This window comes from Crotalus tigris, unplaced genomic scaffold (assembly GCF_016545835.1).
Source record: "Crotalus tigris isolate CLP2741 ecotype Arizona unplaced genomic scaffold, ASM1654583v1 scf7180000017753.6788120, whole genome shotgun sequence".
NCBI lineage: Eukaryota > Metazoa > Chordata > Lepidosauria > Squamata > Viperidae > Crotalus > Crotalus tigris.
In genome coordinates, this window is record NW_024096615.1 from 753,866 (window position 1) to 775,582 (window position 21,717).

At 37.2% G+C, this 21,717-nt stretch overlaps 1 protein-coding gene across 9 annotated transcripts in view; it reads left to right on the forward strand.

Moving 5' to 3' along the window:
- MGAT4A (alpha-1,3-mannosyl-glycoprotein 4-beta-N-acetylglucosaminyltransferase A) overlaps window positions 1-21,717 on the forward strand; it is a 94,122-nt gene that overhangs the window by 31,715 nt on the left and 40,690 nt on the right. For 8 of the 9 annotated variants that reach the window (XR_005556384.1, XR_005556385.1, XR_005556386.1 and 5 more), the window contains exons 3-4: window positions 11,006-11,173; window positions 17,340-17,480. Coding sequence is in view for 6 of the 9 variants with exons in the window: in XM_039340612.1 (XP_039196546.1) it covers window positions 11,006-11,173; window positions 17,340-17,480 (309 nt within the window). In the remaining 3 variants the exon portion in view is untranslated. The remainder of the gene's footprint in view (window positions 1-11,005; window positions 11,174-17,339; window positions 17,481-21,717) is intronic. The other variant, XM_039340615.1, reaches the window with a different exon arrangement.

Below are 21,717 nucleotides of genomic sequence, written 5' to 3' on the forward strand. Positions count from 1 at the left end.
AGTAATTTTCTATAATCCTATTTTATGTAAGCTTCCTAAAGATACATCACATCTACATCCAATTTCCTTAAATTGTTAAACATCTAAACTCTTTTTCTTGATATATTTAATCCATTAATATTTATAGAAAAGAGCTTAATTACGTCTCCCATTTTTAACTTGATCTATTTTTTTGAACTTGAATAATATTTCTCCACTTTTGCATAAAGGATATATATAATATTTCTAACTATAAATCAATATATATGACTATAATATCATTGTATAACATTAACCTAAGACAGAGCTTTGGGGTACCCCACTGCATAATTTCCTCCATGTAGATGCAGTTCTATTAAGAACTACATGTTGAGTACGGTTGGTCAGCCAGTTATGAATCCAGCTGATAGTGATGCTGTCTAACCCACATTTTTCTAACTTATCAAGTAGAGGTTGTTATCTTCTTTATCAAATACTTTCTCCGGTCCACTAATTTGTCACTTTATCAAAGAATGCAATAAGATTTGTTTGGCATGATCTGTTTTCAACAAACCCATCTTCGCTTCTGGTTATGACTTTGTTTGCCTCTAAGTGTTTGCAGATTCGTTGCTGATTATCTTTTCCAGAATCTTCCCAGGTATTGATGTCAGGCTGATCGGTCTGTAGTTTCTGAGTTCCATTTTTTTTCTTTTTTTGAAGATGTTGTCCAGTTTTATGATTCTTATGATCCAAGGTATTGTATGGTCCTTAGAGTTAAAAGACATCAGCTTAAAAAGATTTTTTTCCTCTGACATATTTTATTGCAATTCCTCTTCTGTAGTATGAAAAATACATTTGTCTCAGAAATACCAAGATAATTTATTCTTGAAGTCTCATATATCTGCAATAGCCATATGGTGGTTTATTTTATCTGCGAAGGTGGTCAAATATTTTTCAAAAATATTTCATGATATAAATGTGTTTATCATTATTCTAAATCAGCGGTTCTCAACCTGTGGGTCGGGACCCCATTTGGGGTCGAACGACCATTTCACGGGGGTCGCCAAACAACGCAGTCCACCATTTTTTCCCCTTTTACTTAGCTGTGCTACTCCCTTTTATTCTATTGGCTTTTGAAAGCCAATAGAATAGACTCTCTTGAATAGAGTCTAATTCTATGGGCTTTCAAAAGCCAATAGGAATTGTCCAGGCTGTCTCTGCCCTGCTGAGCCCACCAAAAGTCCCATTCTGCAAACGGTGCTGCAAGTTGTCTGCAGAGAAGGCGAGCTGTCTGGAAGTTTCCACCCCTCCCTGCTGAGCAACTACTAAAAATGTAAGTAAAAGAGGGCCAGGGGTGGGAGGTGGGAGGCCGGCGGGCGTGGGGCCCGGCGGGTGCCTTACCTCCCTTGGGCTGGGCCAGCTGGTGGCCCAGCCGGTGATCAGCCTGCACCGTCTCTGCCGCTTGCCAGCTACGCCTTGGCTGGCGCAGGGGGCGGCACCACGCATGCACGGCGCTCCCGGGCAGGGAAAGTCCTCGACTTATGACCGGTTGGGTAGTCCTCGACTTACAACCGGTTGCGTAGTCCTCGACTTACGACTGGTTGGGGTCACGGCATTAAAAAGGTTGAGAACCACTGTTCTAAATAGATGCAACTCTTCTTCTGACATACTGCTACCCAGGGAAACACTAGCTGGCCCAGCCTAATCTAGCACTGCAGTGTGAAGTTGAAGTCACCTCAGGACTTTATGTAAAGATGCTAAGAAAAAGACTCAGGCATGTCTTGAGCAGAGGTTTGAAGCTGCAGGACACAGCTTGACAAACTCTGAGTTTATTGCTTCTTATATACTTTTTACATACATAGGCTTTTACATTAAATGCTGACATTTTACATTCATAAGTTTAACCTTTAGATGCTGACATAAAGTTTCTTTATTGGAAAATTCCTTCATATAAGCAACTATTTTCTAGTAACATATTACCTGTTTAGAGACCAGGTAAAGACAAATACAGATAGATCAGAAGGAGAAAGAACTAACAGAGGCAGGAAGAGATGAGAGGGAATTAAGCATATTATTTATTTAGGTAAGGTATTAAGTCAAAAGGGGGTGACCTTCTGGCTGCTTCATTGGGACAAAGGGTATCAAAAGGTTATGAGGTTTGTGGGGGGGAAAGCATGGCAGTTTGCTGCGCGTGCTTTTCCCCCCACACTTTATCCATCCAACCAGACTTGGTTCAGCACTATAATGTGAAGCTGCAATTGTCCTGGGAAACCCCAGTTCATCTTGGCATGGAGCCCCAGCTCAGCCCGGCCCAGCAGCATGATGCAAAGCCTTGGCTGACCTCGCTGACACTTTGAAAAGAAAGTGTGCAGCCAACTGTTGCATGCTTGGTCAACAGCAGGAGAAAGAGGATAAGAAGATCAGCCATGGTGGCAGAGCACGAAACAGCAGGATCCTTGGAGAACAGGGAGCCAAAAGAGCAGGGAAGGGAGTTAGGTGGATGGTGGAAGTTGAAGTGCCCCTGTAGTTGTATGTCAGGCATCCAAGTGCCAATTTTTTATTATGTTACCATGGCGGGATGCTGCAAATGGCCCTTACTTTGAGGACTGGGTATAAGTACCATTCTTTCAGTGATGCTATAACTTTAAATGGTTGCTGAATGAATGGTCGTAACTCAAGGATTACCTATATTGGCATCTTAAAATAAATTAATGGCCTATCTATATGTTCATTTTCTACTTTTAATTTGGCAACAGCTTGTGTGATTCTGACTTTATTTTTAAATAGTGCATAATTACTTCTTTTTAAAATAATTTTTATTGAAGAAATTTTTAACAGAAAAAAACATAAAAGAAAATAGACATAACAAAAAATAGTAAGTGGTGAAAACGGAAAATAGAAAACAGAAAAAGAAAGATTATAAAAAAAGTGATTTCTGATCTTTTTTACAGTGATTATAAATAGATTTATATTTTGTACTCTTTCTCTCTAAAAGTATATCATAATTTTCTTCTTTCCGTAAAGATTCCATTTCTGATCTTTGGACCCATAAATCAGAAGTTCATTTTCCTCTCCCTCCCTCTCCCTCCCTCCCTGTTTTGGTAGCAAAAGGTTGAGGAATTTCCAGTCATTGAAAAATGTAGTTGTTGATCTTTCACTAATCAAATAATCTAATTTTGCCATTTCTGGTAATTCTGGTATCATCACCAACCATTTCTCTGTTGTGAGTATTTCAGAGTCTTTCCATTTTTGCGCATATAATAGTCTCACAGCAGTAGTTATATATAATTATAATTAAATTTCTGGCTTCTTTACAAGTGCATCAGGCATGATAAAATGATGTTGTCCACATTTCTAACATAAATTTGAAGTACCTTTACACTTTTCGAATAGTTTTTCTTGAGTCATATACCAATGGTATATCATTTTACAAAACATCTGCTACAGAATATAAGTAATCCTTGAAGTTATGATGGACCTCCCTGGGAGTATTTACAGATTTAAAGTTCTACAATAGGAGGACTCCTCCCCCCACAATCACATGACCACATTGGCACTCAGCCACCATATTCACTGCCCATGGTCACATGACCACATTCTCTGTCAGGTTTGCCAAAGTCTATCATTTACTTCCATTTTTTGTCAAAACTAGTCCAAAGTGTTTGTTTTACAACTGCAGTAACTGCTTTGCTTAATGACCACTACAAAAAAGTTGTAAAATCAGGTTGATCATGTGAGTGACCTATTTATACGATAGTCATGAGTTATGACTATGATGGGCAGTCTCCATTACAATTATAACTGAGGACTACTATATAGCAACATGTAAATTTCAATTCTTTTAACCACATATTTTCCCTTTGTTCCATCAGTATATTGTGTCCAATATACTTAGCCCATTTTGTCATATTGTCTCTCATTTGTTTTTTTCTTTTTCCAATTTCAATAAATATTTTATACATTTTTAACAATTACATGTTCATCATTTGTTCAAATTCTGTCTTGTGCTGCTCAATTCTAAATATCTACTTTAAAACTTTCTCTTAATTGTGCATACAGAACTAAATCCCTCTGCACTCAATTGCTCTTTTGATTTCATCTAATATTCTCCAGGTTCCTCTTCTAACAACTCTTGATAAGTTAATAATTTTTCTTTATCTACTGTTTTTTTTCCCTGTAAAATTTCTAAAGTTACTTGTTGAGATCACTGGTTATAGAAATCAAATCAATAAATAAAGTGCTTCTTCTGCTGAGATCGAATAGTGCATATATATTGATTATTTGCCATCAAGTTGTGTCAACTCTTGACATAATTTTTCTCCACAAAGTACATGATTATATGTATATGTGGTATGTATGTAAAAATTATAGATGCTTGGTTTTAGAAATAAATCTTTTACCTTCTATTGATTATTGCCATTGTATTGAATTAGAGAACAAAGATATGTGAGCAACAGTTTCCTGTTTAATAGAGGGAAGGTTTATCACAAAAGTTAACATATGGGAGAAGGGAAAGTCAATTTTTTCAGCCTCATCAGAACATCTACCTCAGCCAGAATTATAAAATTATTGAAGTTTTATTTAAAGGGCTTGCCTGTGGAATTTTGCAATGTTTGGATTTTTTTTTTTGAAATTATAATTTAATTTGGAGAAATTGTGGGTATTGTTTTAGATGTAAATTGGCACTAAGTGCTGACCTCACATTAGAACTCACCCATAATTTTACACGCATTTTAACTGTCTGTAGTCCATGAGCAGTGTGTTTCAGTTGTAATATGAGATATGCTCTTTATATCTTTTCTTGAAGTGGGAAAGTAGCTTAGTTGATAGATTAATTCATTGAGCAACCATAGTGATAAACTACTGGTTAAATAGGCAGGGCTTTTTTTTTTAAAAAAAAAACCTATCTTGTGTTTCCTTGAGAGAAAGAAGAAACGGGAGTCTTTTTTTAACATCCTAAAAGATTAAGAGGCTTTGGGTGACTTTTTAATCTTCACTGCTTGAGCAACCTTCTTCTCAGTTTAGGCTTGAAAAATAATATGAACCTTGATTGGTACTTGTTTCCTTAAAAGCTCTATTTACATTGTCTTTGGCTTGTGTATGTATTTATATCCCACCTCCTAATCTTGCTGCACCAGGTAGTTAATACAGAATGAGTAAGAATCAGTAAAATACCTGAATAATTAATAGAAACTATAATAATAGAACAAAAATAAAGTTGAAGTCCACCCATCTTAAAGTGTCCGAAGTTGAGAAACACTGATTTAGATGTTAGTCACTTTGGTGCAGGAGTTGAGGACAAAGGGTTAGAAACCAACAGAAGCACAAAACCAGCTGGGTGACTTAGGAAGAAGGCAATGGCAAATCACTTTCAAAACAGTTAACTGCCAGGACTTGTCAGAAGTTTGACTCAAAGAGATACATATGTGTGCACACACCCACGAATAAATGAGGGGGGGAAGTGTTATTGATGTTTAAAGTAGCCTTTTCACCATCTAAAACTCCAAACTCCCCCAAAATACACCCTGGCTGAACTGGGTAACTGTCTCTCTAAGTGAAAGGTGGATATATTTTTGGGAGGCTTGGGATTTATTTAATGTTTAGAGGCCATGTTTGGTGAGGTGGTCATGATAGGAGAGTGGAATTTTTTGTCATATCTTTTAGGATTTATGCTCTGTGATTTTTGTGGGGTTTGCCCCAGAATGTTTTGAAAAAGTATTATAATTCTTTGGCAATTGTGACACTATATTTGGAGAATCAGATGGTTGGAGTGTTATTGCAACTGCACAAAGAGGGTTCTCAGAGTTGTAGGTTGCCCAATTCTGAATTATGGGTTGAAGAGAGACTGGCAAAATGGAGGCAAGGTCTGATATAAGGTTTTAATACAGAAAGAAAATGGTCTTACAAGTTTAACAACAGTAATTAATGTAATTTTGCATCCAGGAAGTATCTAAGCCATGTAGATTTCCCCTAACATAGAGTTCCCTCTATGGAGAGGGGTCTTAGTGACTGATAGCTTTTGTAATGTTTTAAGGATAATAAAATTAATCAATCAATTAATCAAAATAAAAGTTAATGTAGTTATTTCCATGAAAAAGTACAAAATCATAGAATAGTCTGTAATATCATTGCCAGGGCCACATGGAAAGAGTGACTTATCCACATAAGTGGATAAGTCGTGCAGCCGTAACTATAGTGAAACATCACCAGTGTTGAAAGCTTTTATATCCCCCCAGTGATGGCTGGATGATAGTATAAACCGTAAGTATAAATATCTCTATGTTGGTGTGAGGATAGCATTCCACATTAGTACAAGTAGCAGTGAGATGGCTGAAGTGCCCTATGAGGCAACTAGTTGCCCCGAATATCTTTGAAATAACTTTACTGTATATCTGAAATGTTCCATTGGAACAGAAATATTGCTAATGTGAATACATTTCTCTGTCAGTTCTGTATATACGCCAGAATGGACCTTAAGCCTCAGTAAATCTTGGTACAGTTTCCATTGTCAGGCATGACTAAGCAGCAAATCAAGCTCTCAGTTTGGTGCAACAGGCCTTCTTTAGTATAAGCTGGTCCTTATGAGAAAACCTTGGATTATGTTGACATTTCTTGGGAATATAAAACCAAAGAATGCTTGGCTACTCAGTGTATGTGTTTAAGTGTATATTGTAGAAAGTATTGTGAAATGAAACTAAATGAAAGCGCAGGAAGAATTAAACAATTTTATATGAAATGTCAAGCCAGTTAAAATACATTTAACTTTTTTTAGAAGTCACAAAATGGATACAAAACAATGTAACTATTACATGTTCAGTCTATGCTTCCTGCTCTTTTCTCCTTTAATTAAAAAAACTGTATTCTCTACTTCATTCAAGTTCACAGTCCTTGCTGGGCTTCAGTTTTGATTAATTTTAGAATTGAAGTACCTAAAATGAGATTTTTTGCATTAGTGAAATACAGCAACATGTCCAAGCCTGTGGGGTGAAGTGTTGGTGGTTTAAAGTATCTTCTCTCTCAGAAGATCTCTGAATCCTCAGAGTTTATACATGCCATATTCTATCTTGGTGTAATGGTTCTGCTGCTACTACCTGTCTTCCAGGAGCATGCCTTACAGTATGCATTCCAGGAGCATGCCTTACAGTACCTGTTGCCATACTTACTATGTTCTGTGAGACAAATAAGGCCTCTACACCCTGTCTGTCTTACTCACTTGGGAGGGGGGAGAGAAAATATTTTATTTAGACTTACAGTTTTGAAGCCCAAGGTTAGGGATATCTCTGTGGAGCAATAGATGAATCTCAAAAGAGAGAAATTATAAGGACCTGCCTCAATTAAGTCTCCCCTAAAAGCAGAACTCTTGAAACTCACATTGTCTCAACAAGAACTTTTATTGGAAGGTATTGATAGCAGGAGAGTAAGGCAGGATCTGAGGATTTCCTACGCGAAACATTACATGAAAAGGATCCTTTCAAACCCCACCCCAAATGTCCAGCTGGCAGTTTGAATTTAACTAATCCATAGGTGTTAAGTTGTTGTGGGAAAGAACCAATAAGATGCTGTTCTCAAGGCTGTCAGGTTTCTTCCCATCCGGCTGGAGATAAGGCAGATGGCCAGAGGCACATTCCTTTCACACTCCAAGTAAGATATTTCAAAGAAGATAGAACAAAGCAAAGGAAATACATTGTAGAAGACCCATAGGTTGTTCCTCCCTTCTAAGCACAAACCTTTCCCCCTCAATAGAATGGCAGAACCCAAAAATGAAAGGCATCAGAAAGAAATACATTGAGGGTCCCACAGAAATAGAATCAAACATGACATTTTAAAGAGAAGAAATAAAAGAATATAAAAATTCCTTTTTAACTGGAAGTAGTTACAAGAAAAACTATTAGTGGTAGAAAACATAAAATTACAGAGCTGCTCAAACCGCATCCTAAAAGAAACTCCAGTAAAATATATATCGTCAAAGATAACACTCTGAGTGAACCACAAGGTAAGATGGCATGCTCCTATTAAGAGACAGTCTGGTGCAAAAAGGGTTCAAGTTGCATAAAAAGACACATTGACTGAGTCAATGGATTCCAGAGACAATAACATTTAAATGTGTAGGAAGTCAGCCCCCCAGAGAAGGAAATATTAAAAGGGAAGAAAAATATATTTCCTCAAAAGGATTTTAAAAGCAGAAACCAACCCTGTCCCCAAGTCTCTGTCCCAAGCAGAAGCCAGCTCTGTACAAATGCAGATGTAAACAATCAAGAAAGTTGGAGCTAGAAGCTAGGAGAAGACAAAGACACCTAAAACCTACAAATCCCACCCAAACTCTAAGAATCATTAGCCCCAGCACCAGGGAAGCAGAATATATAATAGGATTAACCCACCAACAACAAGAATACCAGAAAGGCACACCCAGACTCAGGTCAGAATACGTTACACAGGAAATACAAAGCCTGAAACAGGAACAGGAAACTACTTCAAACAAAAGACTCAAGAGGAGTATAAAAACCTACTACCCACATGTGCTCAGTCCTTTTTCTCTCCTCTTTCCTGCCAGAACCATCTTTCTGTCTGGCTCTCCAATAAACTGCAACCTTCTTTCTAAAGCAGTTGCCATGTTGTTTATTTATCCCCGGCTTGGATGAACCAGGATGAAGACTTTTCTTTCAACAAATGATATATACATTTCAAAATAAAAAGCAATTTTTCACAATAAAGCTCCACTGTCACCAATGTTTCTGGTCTGCTTCCCTGGATTTTCCAGATTTTTGCACATTATAATCTTAAACCAGAGGTTTAAGAAAGCAGTTGTAATTTTTCATTTTTAAATAGACTCAGTACTGGAAGGTAACCTCAGCTAATTTCTTTTAAAAGGACCAAAATCTTTCTCTCTCTAAAGGAAGGGGAGGAGCTGGAGGAAGCCTGTCTTTTGATGCATGCTCAGTTTTCATGTTGATTGCAAACGTCTGCTGTCTGCCTGGCATGCAGCTGACAGACTGTGAAAGCAGACTGGAATGGTTTCTCAATGAAAACCTACTGTGTTTAGACAGTATAATATTTTGCATGTATAATTAGAATATGCAAGTGAGCAGTTAATTTGGAAGTTAGTGGTTGAGGCCATCAGAAGAGCAAGAACCACCCGAAACTGTAAAAGAGGAAGTGAAGCAGTTAACTGATTACCTTGTAACAATATTTGTGCATTTGGGGACTAAATGGTACACAGTAAGATCAGATATGATCAAACCTATACCATTAACATAAAGACTTTGAAAAATAATGTATAGTTTTATAGATGGCACCTTGATCCACAAAAAATGTCTCATATGTATCCCGACTTACAGCCCAGATGTTGGAGATGTGGTTGTTTGGATGCTACTTATTACCATATTTGGTGGTCGTGTAAAAATATAAAAGCCTTTTGGATTAAGATATGGTGGAATATTCAAAGAATTTTTAGAAAGAGGGTAAAATTTACCCCACAATTGTTTTTGCTAGGTATTGTTACCGATTGTGATACTAAGGAGGTTATATTGATGTTAAATTTAATTACAGCTGCAAGGTTGTTAGTAGGGCAATATTGGAAGAAGGAATCTTTGCCTACTTTGCAAGAGTGGTTTTTTAAAGTTTCCTATCTGGCGGAAATGGCAAAGATTTTGGCTTTTTTCAATCGCAAGAGAAGTTTTTTGTGGTATGGGAAAAATGGATAGATTTTATACAACATAAGTTGGATATAAAAAATATTACTTAGTTTATCAATAATTTATATACAAATTTTAATATTTTATAGATTGTATTATTTTTTCTTTTTCTTTATATGTTTTATTATTATTTTATTTTCTTATATTTCTTTTCTTCTTTCTTTCTCTTTATTCTTTTTTTTAGGTATTTTCTTTTTTTTTCTTTAATATTTATCTCTTTTTTATATATATATATTATTGTTAATTATTCTATTAGTAGTTTAAGTAATGTATTTAGACTTATCTATGGTTTATATATATTTTTTTTTTAAGAATTCAAGAAAATTTAATTAAGCCTATATTCAGCTCTGGGAAAGTTGAGGGAGGGACTGGGAGGGTTGGGGTGGGTTGGGGAGGGTTGTTTTTTCTTATTTTGTAAAATTTTAAAAATTTTCAATAAAAAAAGAAAAAGAAAAATAATGTATAAAAATAGCTAACTAGGTCTACCTTCAAAGCAATTCCTATACAGAAGATGCACAAGCACAATAACTGTTCTGATAGTTCCTGAAGTCCTAAAGCAATTTAAAGGTTTTTGCCTAGGCCAACCTCTTCGCTGTTATCTATTGCTTTTCTCAAAGATCCTATGTGTTTTAATGTTCCTCCAAAAATACATATATGTAAAAGAAGAAAAATACAGAATGTTCATAGGGGAAAAAAAATCCCAAGGTATACTATATGGTCTATCTATATTCTCTATTAAATAAGTGATAGTCCTCACTTAGCAATCACAATTGAGCCCAAAATTTTGGTCATAAGTCATTGTGGTCATTAAGTAGGTTACCATATGATCTGACTCAATTTTATGATTATTTTCATGCCCAAAATGCAATCACATGACTGTGGGTTGTGGGGGGGCAACAATCATAAATTGAAGGACAGATTGTGTTTGAGGTCCACTGTAAAGTGACTGCTTAAGAGATTGGTTATTAAACAAGGACTAACTGTATTGTCCACAGTTTGAATCAAAATGTTGTTCCATAGGTGGATTTATTTTTATAATTATGCTTGGAGGAAAGAAGATATGCTCAGAATTTCTAGAGTTTTAGTTAGCAGTAGATCACTTTGATACAGATATATGTATGTCTTTTATTGATAAGATTTAGACTCAAGCATCAAAATTGTTTTAAAATTTTATATTCAATTTTAGAACCTTGTAACACTTCCTTCAATTAAAAAAAGCCTCTGAAGAATAAGCATTCTGAAAGTTCATTCTGTAACAGTGAGTGGTAATCAATTGTGCAAAAACAGTCAAAGTTGGATTTTGATTTGTGTTATTTTATTTTTGAAATAAAAGTAACCCTAACTTTTATTTCTAGAAAAGCTGATTGCTTATCAAAGAGAGTTTCACGCTTTGAAGGAACGCCTTCGTATAGCTGAGCACAGAACCCTGCAACGTTCTTCTGAATTAAATACCATCTTGGAGCAGTTCAGACGGGCAGTAGCAGAAACAAATGGAAGTAAGGATGCATTGAGCAGTGTTTCAGGTACAGAATGATGAGTTTGAAGATTATTGGGCTTGCTATTCTCACTAGGTTTCTCCTGCTTTCCATAAGTCATAGAATACAAAACTCCTCTTACATTATTATTTCTCGCTTTCATATGCAATTGAACATAAAATACTACTTTCAGTTATTACTTCTCTTTATTACTATTGTCTTTCACTTTTCTCTCTGTACCAGGAATTCTCAAGAAGTTGCAGTATAATTTGAGATTTATTTTTACTTTGCATGGACATGGATAGCCTCTTTTGAGAGTTGTTTGTTCTGCTGTGAGATTTTGTAAAGATTAATGTTAGGCATATATTCACTAATCCTATTCAGACTCTTCTCCCATTCATTCACATTCACACTCATTCACACACACACACACACACATACACACACACACACACACACCTGCCTTTTATTATGCTGTCTGCTTCCTCCTCCATCTATATATAAACAAGGGCGATCTGTGACTTATTTACTTGATGATCAGAGCAACAGCAGTTATTCTGCTAGTAAACCTCTTAGGTTGCATTGGATACATTGAAAGAAGGTAGTATTGCTCATAGGCTTAACTCAGGTCTTAGCCATTTGTTTTTGCCTTTCCACCCAGAAGATCTTGGGAGGTATGACCTCCAGAAAACCAGAGACCACTCTGTGATAGAAAAGTGATATAAAAATGTCAAACCCTTGCAACTGTCCAGTGGTTGGCTTGTTTGGTTGATTTGGTTTTGTAGTCCAGCTCCAGGAGGGGATAGAAGCAGAGAAGAAAGACAATAGACTCCCCCAAAGGATGGAGGAGGATCAAGGGCAAACTTTCAAAAATCTGGCTACTTTGACAGAACCCCAAATATCTGGCCACCCTAAATGGAAATGTTGCTTCCTTTCTTAAACTGATTGACTAATATGATGTATGAGAGGTTGTTTCCATTTCTTTTGCACCATTGGACTATCTAAGTACAAGTTTTTTTATTATCTGATACTCTATATATCTTACATTTGATCCATTGCACTAAACCATAATATAAAATTCATTAAGAGACTAGACAATCTATGTGCTATATTTTACTTACCTAAGGAGATAAACAGAATGATCACTGGGGGGGAGAGGGAGAGGACAAAAAAGCAGTGTAAGTGAGAGTAACCCAACTTCTTGCCAGCTTCTCTACTGACTTTGCTCGTGGGAAGCTGGCAGGGAAAACAAAATCCTGTTGACAGTGGCTGACCATAACGGCACTCTAGTAGCATAATTTGGCAAATAAAATTGGTGTGTGAAGATTTTTGAAATTTTAATTACATGGGAGTAAGGGTCCAAAAGAAATGAATTTTGTTAGAGAATTTTAATTTCTCTGTTAGTGAAAAAATAAATCAGAAGCTCTCACAGTTGACTGCATTTAGCTGATTCAAAATAACTTCTTTATATTTATATCAAAATATTTACAATACCATACATTCTTCTTTACAGCAACATAGCTTAATGAAGACTTCTTACAGAGAGATACAGAGACAAACCTAAGACTGGAAAAATCCAGCTCCTAACTCAATACCCTTTTTGCACAGACTCAGTAGCACTTTCTTCACATTGGCTGACTGAGTTACTACATGACTCTTCCTGCTCATGAATATTCCAATACTCCTCCCTTCATGACAGGAAGAGACATCAGACCTATTGACTTAACACATTCTTCATAGTGAACACTACCCAATGGTTTGGTCATCATGTCTGCCAAATTATCCTCAGAAGAACAATGATGTAAACTAATCAATTTTCCTTTTACAGCTTCCCTGACATTACAATACTTAATGTCTACATGTTTACTTCTGTTCTTCACCCTGTCACCAGTTGCCATTTTTATAGAGGCAGCATTGTCTTTAAATACCTTTACAGATTCTTTTACATTAATATTTAAATCTTGCAACAACTGTACATACCATGTTACTTCAGAACACAATTCAGATAAAGCAATAAACTCTGCTTCCGCTGTTGAAATAGCAACAGTTGTTTGTTTTCTGGACTTCCATCCAATCAATATTATAATCCCAGAATTTGATTTCCTTGTGTTTATGTCATTTGCATAGTCACTATCAACATAACACTTTAATTTCAATTCCTCAGTAATTTGTATTTGAAGACCCAAATTTATAATTCCCTTTAAATATCTGAGAACCCTTTTTACACCCATCCAATGTAACTTTGTATATGCAACAGTAAAACGACTCAAAATGCTTATTGCGCAATCTATGTCTGGTCTGGACCACTGTGATAGATATAACAAACTCCCTATTGCTGAGTGATATATCTCTTGATCACAGGTTTCACCTTTGTCCGCACTTAAACTATTATAAAAATCCGTACTCATGGGTGTGGGAGCAGTATTGCCATCTTTCATATTATATTTTTCCAATAACTGCTCAAATTTTCTCCTTTGACTGAGAATATAACCACCTTTTTTATTTTTCTGTATCTCTACACCGAGATAATTTCTCCCAAATTCTTTAATTCAAATTTCTTTCTTAATTTATCAGCAAATTCCTTGACTTGTGATACATCCTTTGCGATGAAGCAAAGATCATCCACAAATGATAACAGTACACAATTTCCTCCTTGTAACTGTCCAGTATATATACAATTATCAGCTTTGCAACTCTTAAATCCAAGACCCTTTAAAGCAGTATCTAAACAGATATTTCAGTTTCTGGCTGACTGCTTCAGCCCATAAATAGTTTAATTTATACACCATATTAGGTTTTGCAATTTCATATCCTGGTGCTTGGATCATATAAATTTCTTCCTCTAACTCAGCATTGAGGAATGCAGTTGTGATATCAAAGTGCCAGATTTTATGCTTATACGCCGCTGCCAACGCCAGTGCTAATCTTATACTCTCACTTTTCACAGTTGGCGCAAATACTTCAAAGTAGTGCACATTCTTTAATTGTGAAAAATCTTGTGCCACTAACCTGGCCTTTTACTGTACATCATTATTTGGCAATACCTTTTTCTTATATACCCACTTATAACCCACAGCTCTGGTTCCCTGTGGCAAAGTCACTGATTTAAATACTTCATGGTCTCCCATGGATTTCATCTCTTTATCCATGGCTCCTTCCATCTTTCTTGTTCAGCTTTTGGTAATGCCAATACCTCTTTATAACTTCTTGGCTCATATCACACATTGCAAACCTTTACCTTGCTGGCAGAATACCTGTCAGGCGGAATTCCTTTATTACATTGCTCTGACCTACATGGTATTAACTGCTCCTGTGTCTCAAGTCTATCTGGCTTCATGTCTTGTTCAGCCTCTTCTCCCTGAACATTGACATCTTTAATAATCATTTTTCCATCATTAGATGAATTATTGTCGTTAAATAGATCAACATCATTAAGTGAGACATACCCAGAATTTGCATTAATTCTGTCCCAATTTTGTTCTGCAAAATTAGCAGGCCTTGAAATTACGATTCTTTTACTTCCATCGCTAAAGTGATATCCTTTTGACCCTGGCTCATAGCCCACAAACCTGAGCTTTCTTGCCTTTTGCTGTCCCTTTCTTCTGATTGCTTTTGGAATATGTACTTCCAAAAATTCTCAAATGTGATGGCTTTCTCCCATATAGAATGGCATATGGAGTATTATTAATGGAGGAACTCCACAGCCTGTTAACTATATAATTTGCAGTCAATATGGCTTCTCCCCAATGTGACCTGCTCATACCAGAATCCTCTAATAATGAATCTTTCATTGTTTGCAAAACACCATTCCTTCTTTCAGCTACACCGTTCTCTTTCCTCTAAGCAAGTAGCAAAACAAATACCTGCTATAACCATCAACAATTACCAGTGCATATTTTGCTCCTCCCAAACTGGCTTGCATAGGTCCCACCAGATCTGCATGGACCAGCTCTAGAGCTCTTTTTGTTTGTCTTATGCTATATTTACTAACTGGGAATGCCTTTGACTTCGATGCTTTGCATACTGCACAGTCCAAATATGTTTTGCATCCCTTCAAATTTAGCCCTTTTGCAAACTCTTGCATTTGCTGCAAAACTTTAAAGCTTGCATGGCCAAGTCTTCTATGTAGAAGATGAACACACAAATCATGCTCTGCAACATTCTTAAATGTATGGGAACATTGAACCTTTTGTCCCTGCAATACATATAGATTATCTTCCTTTATGCCTTCTGCACAAATATTCCCATTCCTTTTGATGAGACACTTCCCATTTGCAAAAATGGTCTCAAAATCTTGTTTGTCTAAATTAGACACACTTAACAAATTATGTTCCATTTCAGGTACACAAAGCACATTGGTAAACTTTGATTCCAAATATGGAATTTTTACATCGCTTCTTCCGATGACTTTTGCTTTCTGGCCATTTGCCAAAGCCACAGCTTCTTGTGCTCCTGGAACAAACCTGCAAAATAATTCAGAGTCATTAACAATTGTTTGACTTGCCCCACTATCTATTAGCCATTTGTCTCTGTTGTTGCTATAGCAAACTTTTGCAACACCAAAATGTTCCTTTTGCAAATCAGTCTTTTTTACTTGCACAAATGTCCTTCGCTGCAAATTGTTCCTCTGAAAACAGTTCCTTTTCAGATGTATCTTTGCTCCACAAATGTAGCAATTCTTTTCTTGCTGAGCCCTCTGTTTCCAAAATCTCTCTTTTGATGCAACTTGGTCCCATCTGCTTGTTTCTTCTCCGGAGACTTGCAGCCTGGACCCCCTCCTCAGGAATTTCACCTCCTCATGGCTGTTCCTAAAATGTTGCTTTTCTTCTTCATTAAGCAAACATGCCTTTAAAGCCTCAAAATTTAAGTCTTGCTCTTCTTTACACTCAAATATTGCAGAAACAGTGTCCCAACTTTTATCTAAACTGTTCAACACCAATAAAACCTTCTGGGACTCAGGGAATTTAATCCCACGTTGTTCTAAGTCCAAAAATAAACTTTGTATTTTATTTAAATACTGTTCCACAGATTCACCTGGTTGCAAACAGGCCCTGTAAAGTTTTCTTGACAATTGCACTATATTGCATGCAGAAACATTCACGTGCACAGCTCTCAACTTCAACCAAATCTCCTTTGCAGTCTTTAAATTTGCAACATTTCAAAATTGTTCATCATCTAAATTCAAGATGAGATAAGCCATTGCTCGATCATGACTTTTCTGATCAGCAGCTGCAGACACTTGTGGTGGATTTTCTACAATATACCACAGCTCTTTAGCCTTGAGCAAACATTCCATTTTAGCAGCCCACACAATGTAATTCTTCTGGCCCAAACGAGGCACAGAGCTTTCCTTAAATTCCATTGCAGTCATTCTGCTAATTCTGCCTTGTTCTTATACTTTCTAAACACAGGCAATTTCTTCCAGCTTTAAATTACAATGCAGTCCTTAGTAAGCTCTGGGCCCATAACCTGTTAGAGAATTTTAATTTCCCTTTTGGTGAAAAAATAAATCAGAAGCTCTCACAGTTGACTGCATTTAGCTGATTCAAAATAACTTCTTTATATTTATATCAAAATATTTACAATACCGTACATTCTTCTTTACAGCAACATAGCTTAATGAAGACTTCTTACAGAGAGATACAGAGACAAACCTGAGACTGGAAAAATCCAGCTCCTAACTCAATACCCTTTTTGCACAGACTCAGTAGCACTTTCTTCACATTGGCTGACTGAGTTACCACATGACTCTTCCTGCTCATGAATATTCCAACAATTTTTCTATGCATTCTTTAAGTTAGAGGATTTGAAATACTTTGATTAAAAATTGTTGCCCTACGATGCACTGTTTTGGCTAATTAGATGTTACAAACAAACAGGAGAGTTTTAGTGTTATGTAGATATGCAGCTCTTTAGATCATGCTCTGAAAAGAATGTGGTATGCTTGCTGCCACCTGTCAGCCGTTCCTTTAAGAAGATGTCCCTTTTCCTGGCCTGATATCCCAGAAAGATATTCACTTGAATAAAAAAAAAATTAAAGGGGTTTGAAGAGTATACAAAGATCTTATTGCAACCTCCCTAACTTAAATGCATATTTTCCTGGGACTTGTTAGTATTACCTGAGCCTAGGAAAACATGCAACTGTTTCAAAGAGGTGCTAGAAGTGAATATACCCATGGCCTTATGCAAATGTACTTCTTGGGTTTGCTTTTAGATGAAACATTAAAGTTATTAAATGAACTGACAAGCAGAAGATCTCTTCAAGTGCCAAATATATATTACCACTTGCCTCATTTGTTGAAAAATGAAGGAAGCCTTCGACCTTCGGTACATGTTGGCCTCGGACGAACAGGAGGTAAGCTAGCAAAATCAATATGATTGATAGTGTGATGCATTTAAAAATGTACTTGAAAATCTGTTGTATATAGATTCAGTGTGTCTTCTGAGAAAAAAAGTGAAATTTTCTTTTCTTGTATATCTTTTAGAATTCAAATGGAATTAATTTTTAAACTTTGTTTTCAACCTTTTTGCTTATTGTTTCATACAGATCCTACTGTTTTGATGCTAAGGTATAAGAAAGACAATGGATTTGAAACAGCATGTATTTGCGTTAATTAAAAAAAATAATGCATGAAATTTTGAAATCATAATTTAGCAAATATGGATGCTGCACAGCTTTCATAACACTTTAAAAGTAAAATAAATAATTGGATTAGTTTATCTTTTTGATTTTTTACAACCGTTTCAGCAGAGTCAGTAGCTTTAATAAAATGTCATATTTATCCTGATCACCTTCTTATTCAGTTATTGAATAAGAGTAATGAGTAATTAGAATGGGCATTGAACATATTGTAAGAAAACATGCACATTATAGTGAGGGAAAAATTATTTCATCCTCTGCTGATTTTATATGTTTGTCCACTGACAAAGAAATGATCAGTCTATAATTTTAATAGTAGATTAATTTTAACAGTGAGAGACAGAATAACAACAACAAAATCCAGAAAAATGCATTTCAAAAAAGTTATAAATTGATTTACATTTTAATGAATGAAATAAGTATTTGATCCCCTATCGATCAGCAAGGTATCTTTTATACAGGTAACGAGCTGAGATTAGGAGCACTCTCTTAAAGGGTATAAAAGACACCTGTCCACAGAAGCAATCAATCAGATTCCAAACTCTCCATCATGGCCAAGACCAAAGAGCTGTCCAAGGATGTCAGGGACAAGATTGTAGACCAGTGTTGGTGAACCTATGGCAGGCATGCCAGAGGCGGCACTCAGAGCCCTCTCTGGGGGCATGCACGCCATTCCCCAGAGATGGCAACTGTCTTCTTCAACCAGCCACCCGCTAACTCGCCGAGGTCCCACGTGGCTGGATGCATCCCAGCACCCATGCGCTCACTGGCCTCTGTGTGCAGGGGCTGATGGTGTCAGGTAGCAGCCGCCCCAGCCCCTGCCTCACCTTGCCCTGTGACCATGGCACCCCCGCCCTGCCTCGCCTCGCCTTGCCTCACCCTGCAGGACGAACCTCTTGCCCACCGCCCCACTTGCCAGAGATCCCCTGGATCTCCCCCAAACCTGCCCGGCCCCCACAGGCGTCCCTCCCCACGAGCAACATTGAGGTGATCACGCCCACTTTAGCCACACCCACCCAGTCTGCCATGACCACCACAGCCACACTCACCCAGTGGGCCACGCCCACTTGGCACCTGGTGATAAATAAGTGGGTTTTGGGTTGCAGTTTGGGCACTTGGTCTCTAAAAGTTTCGCCATCACTGTTGTAGACCTACACAAGGCTCGAATGGGCTACAAGACTATTGCCAAGCAGCTTGGTGAGAAGATGACAACAGTTGGTGTGATTATTCGTAAATGGGAGAAACACAAAATAACTGTCAATCTCCCTCGGTCTGGGGCTCCATGCAAGATCTCACTTCGTGGTGTTTCAATGATCATAAGAACAGTGAGGAATCAGCCCAGAACTACATGGGAGGATCTTGTCAAAGATCTCAAGGCAGCTGGGACCATAGCCATCAAGAAAACAATTGGTAATATATTACGCCATGAAGGACTGAAATCCTGCAGTGCCCGCAAGTTCTCCCTGCTGAAGAAAGCACATGTACAGGCCTGTCTGAAGTTTGCCAATGAACATCTGAATAATTCAGAGGAGAGCTGAGTGAAAGTGTTGTGGTTGTCAACACTGTGACACTGGATGTTCCAACTCTGACAACTAAGGAAAATTGCAACCAATTTTACTCTGCTTTCTGCTTGCTTTTTCTGCTGTTTAGGAATCAGATGTAGAAGGGAGATGGGGTGAATGCTTGAGCTCGGCTAGCCACAATAATAATACAACTTATGGGAACTTCGCTTCAGGCTAATTGGAGAATGTGATTTATGACTCTTCCAAGGGGTGGGAATTGCAACTTGTTACTTTGTATCTGGGGGAAGGGAATTTAGTTTTGGATTCAGCTATGTAGTGCTGATACTGTGTATCCTAATAAAATGTTCTTTAAGGAAGAATTCTTGCCTTGAAGTTCTTTTGATAGATTTCATTTATCAGAACCATGACAGTGGTCAGATGAGACCAAATTGAGCTCTTTAGCATCAGCTCAACTGATGAGGAGGAGGAATGCTGCCTGTGACCTCAAGAATACCATCCCCACCATCAAACATAGAGATGGAAACATTATGCTTTGGGGCGTTTTTCTGCTGAGGGGACAGGACAACACCCCATTAAAGGGACGATGGATGGGACCATGTACCATCAAATCTTGGATGAGACCTTCCTTCCCTCAGCCAGGGCATTGAAAATGGGTCGTGACAATGATCCAAAACACACGGCCAAGGCAACAAAGAAGTGGCTCAAGAAGAAGCACATTATGGTCCTGGAGTGACCTAGCCAGTCTCCAGACCTTAATCCCATAGAAAATCTGTGGAGGGAGCTGCCAAAAGTCAGCCTCGAAACCTTAATGACTTGGAGAGGATCTGCAAAGAGGAGTGGGACAAAATCCCTCCTGAGATGTGTGCAAACTTGGTGGCCAACTACAAGAAACATCTGACCTCTGTGATTGCAAACAAGGGTTTTGCCACCAAGTACTAAGTCATGTTTTGTCAGGGGGTCAAATTCTTATTTCACTCATTAAAATGCAAATCAATTGATAACTTTTTTGAAATGCATTTTTCTGGATTTTTTTGTTGTTATTCTGTCTCTCACTGTTAAAATAAACCTACCATTAAACTTATTGACAGATCATTTCTTTGTCAGTGGACAAACGTACAAAACCAGAATGGGATCAAATAATTTTTTTCCTCATTATATATTAGACTTCAGACATTGTAGTAAATGTATATTTTCTGTTCAAAAATTATAATCCTAAACATATGTGCCTGAAAAAAAATATGGCTGCTTGATTAGAATTTTGGATGTTTGCAAGGTAGTATTTTGCCATATATAATGTCTATAGATTTACATGTAATCCTGGTTTAGTGACCTGGCTGGAATAAGATCATAAACATAGTTGTAATTTCACATAGTGACTGATTTATTTAACCACTGAGTTGCTGGCCCCAATGGTAGTCGCTAAATGAGGACTACCAGTATTTAAAAGATTTATAAGGCCATCCCTCTACAACTTGCAATTCTGGGTGTTGTAAAAACATCTACAGTAAAAATAAATACAAAAACCAACCAAAAAAACCCACAGGGCCAAAAACCAAAGATATAATGAATACACAATTGAGATGGCTATGAAAACATACACAAGCATCATAGATAAGCTTATCCACCATCTAGGCCATACATAGGTGAAAAGCCAGGTGTGCACAACTTGTGGCAATTTGAACATCTGGGCAAACTCATTCCAAAGGGCAGGGGCAGAATAGAGAAGGCTCATTTGCTAGGTCCTGTTAGGTAATATTGTTTCAGAGAGGGAACCTGGAGTGGTGCCCATTTTGTTTAACCTTGTTTTATCGGTATGATATTGGGTTGCTATGCTTATATTACTGATTTTGTATACTGGATGTAATGTTTTCCTTATCTAATTTTGGATGGCTTATTTTTATAGAGCAATCAGTTTTAGTGAGAAAATGCATTTTGCAGGCTTTACATTCTTTTGAGGCAACAGGTTTTCTTTGTTCTAATGCATGTTAGGCATGAAAGACACAAGGTCACAGATTAAGAATTATAGCAATCTGTGTATGCATGCGAACTGTTTTAAAGATAGGCTAAGGATATCTATTTCTCATATGCTTGTTGGATAACATAATTTTAAAAACTTTCTCTAGTAGACTCTTGGTATTACAAAAATCATTTGTCACATTCAGTGACATTTGGATCTAAGTGTTTTATATTAAAATACATTTCTATCTATCCCCTCTGACTTAAAAACAAATCTCATCTTTCCCTGGGTTCTGCCATACTCCCAAAGGAAAGGAGGGATGTGCCTGCGGAGTTATTGCTTTCGCTTCGCTATAATGTAACCTTTGCTTCATTTATTACCGCTGTGTCCGCTGCCCGATACAATGTAACAAATTGCTTCCTGTGCTATGTCTTTCTCTGAACTTTATCTTCCTAAACTGTCAGTTAGAACA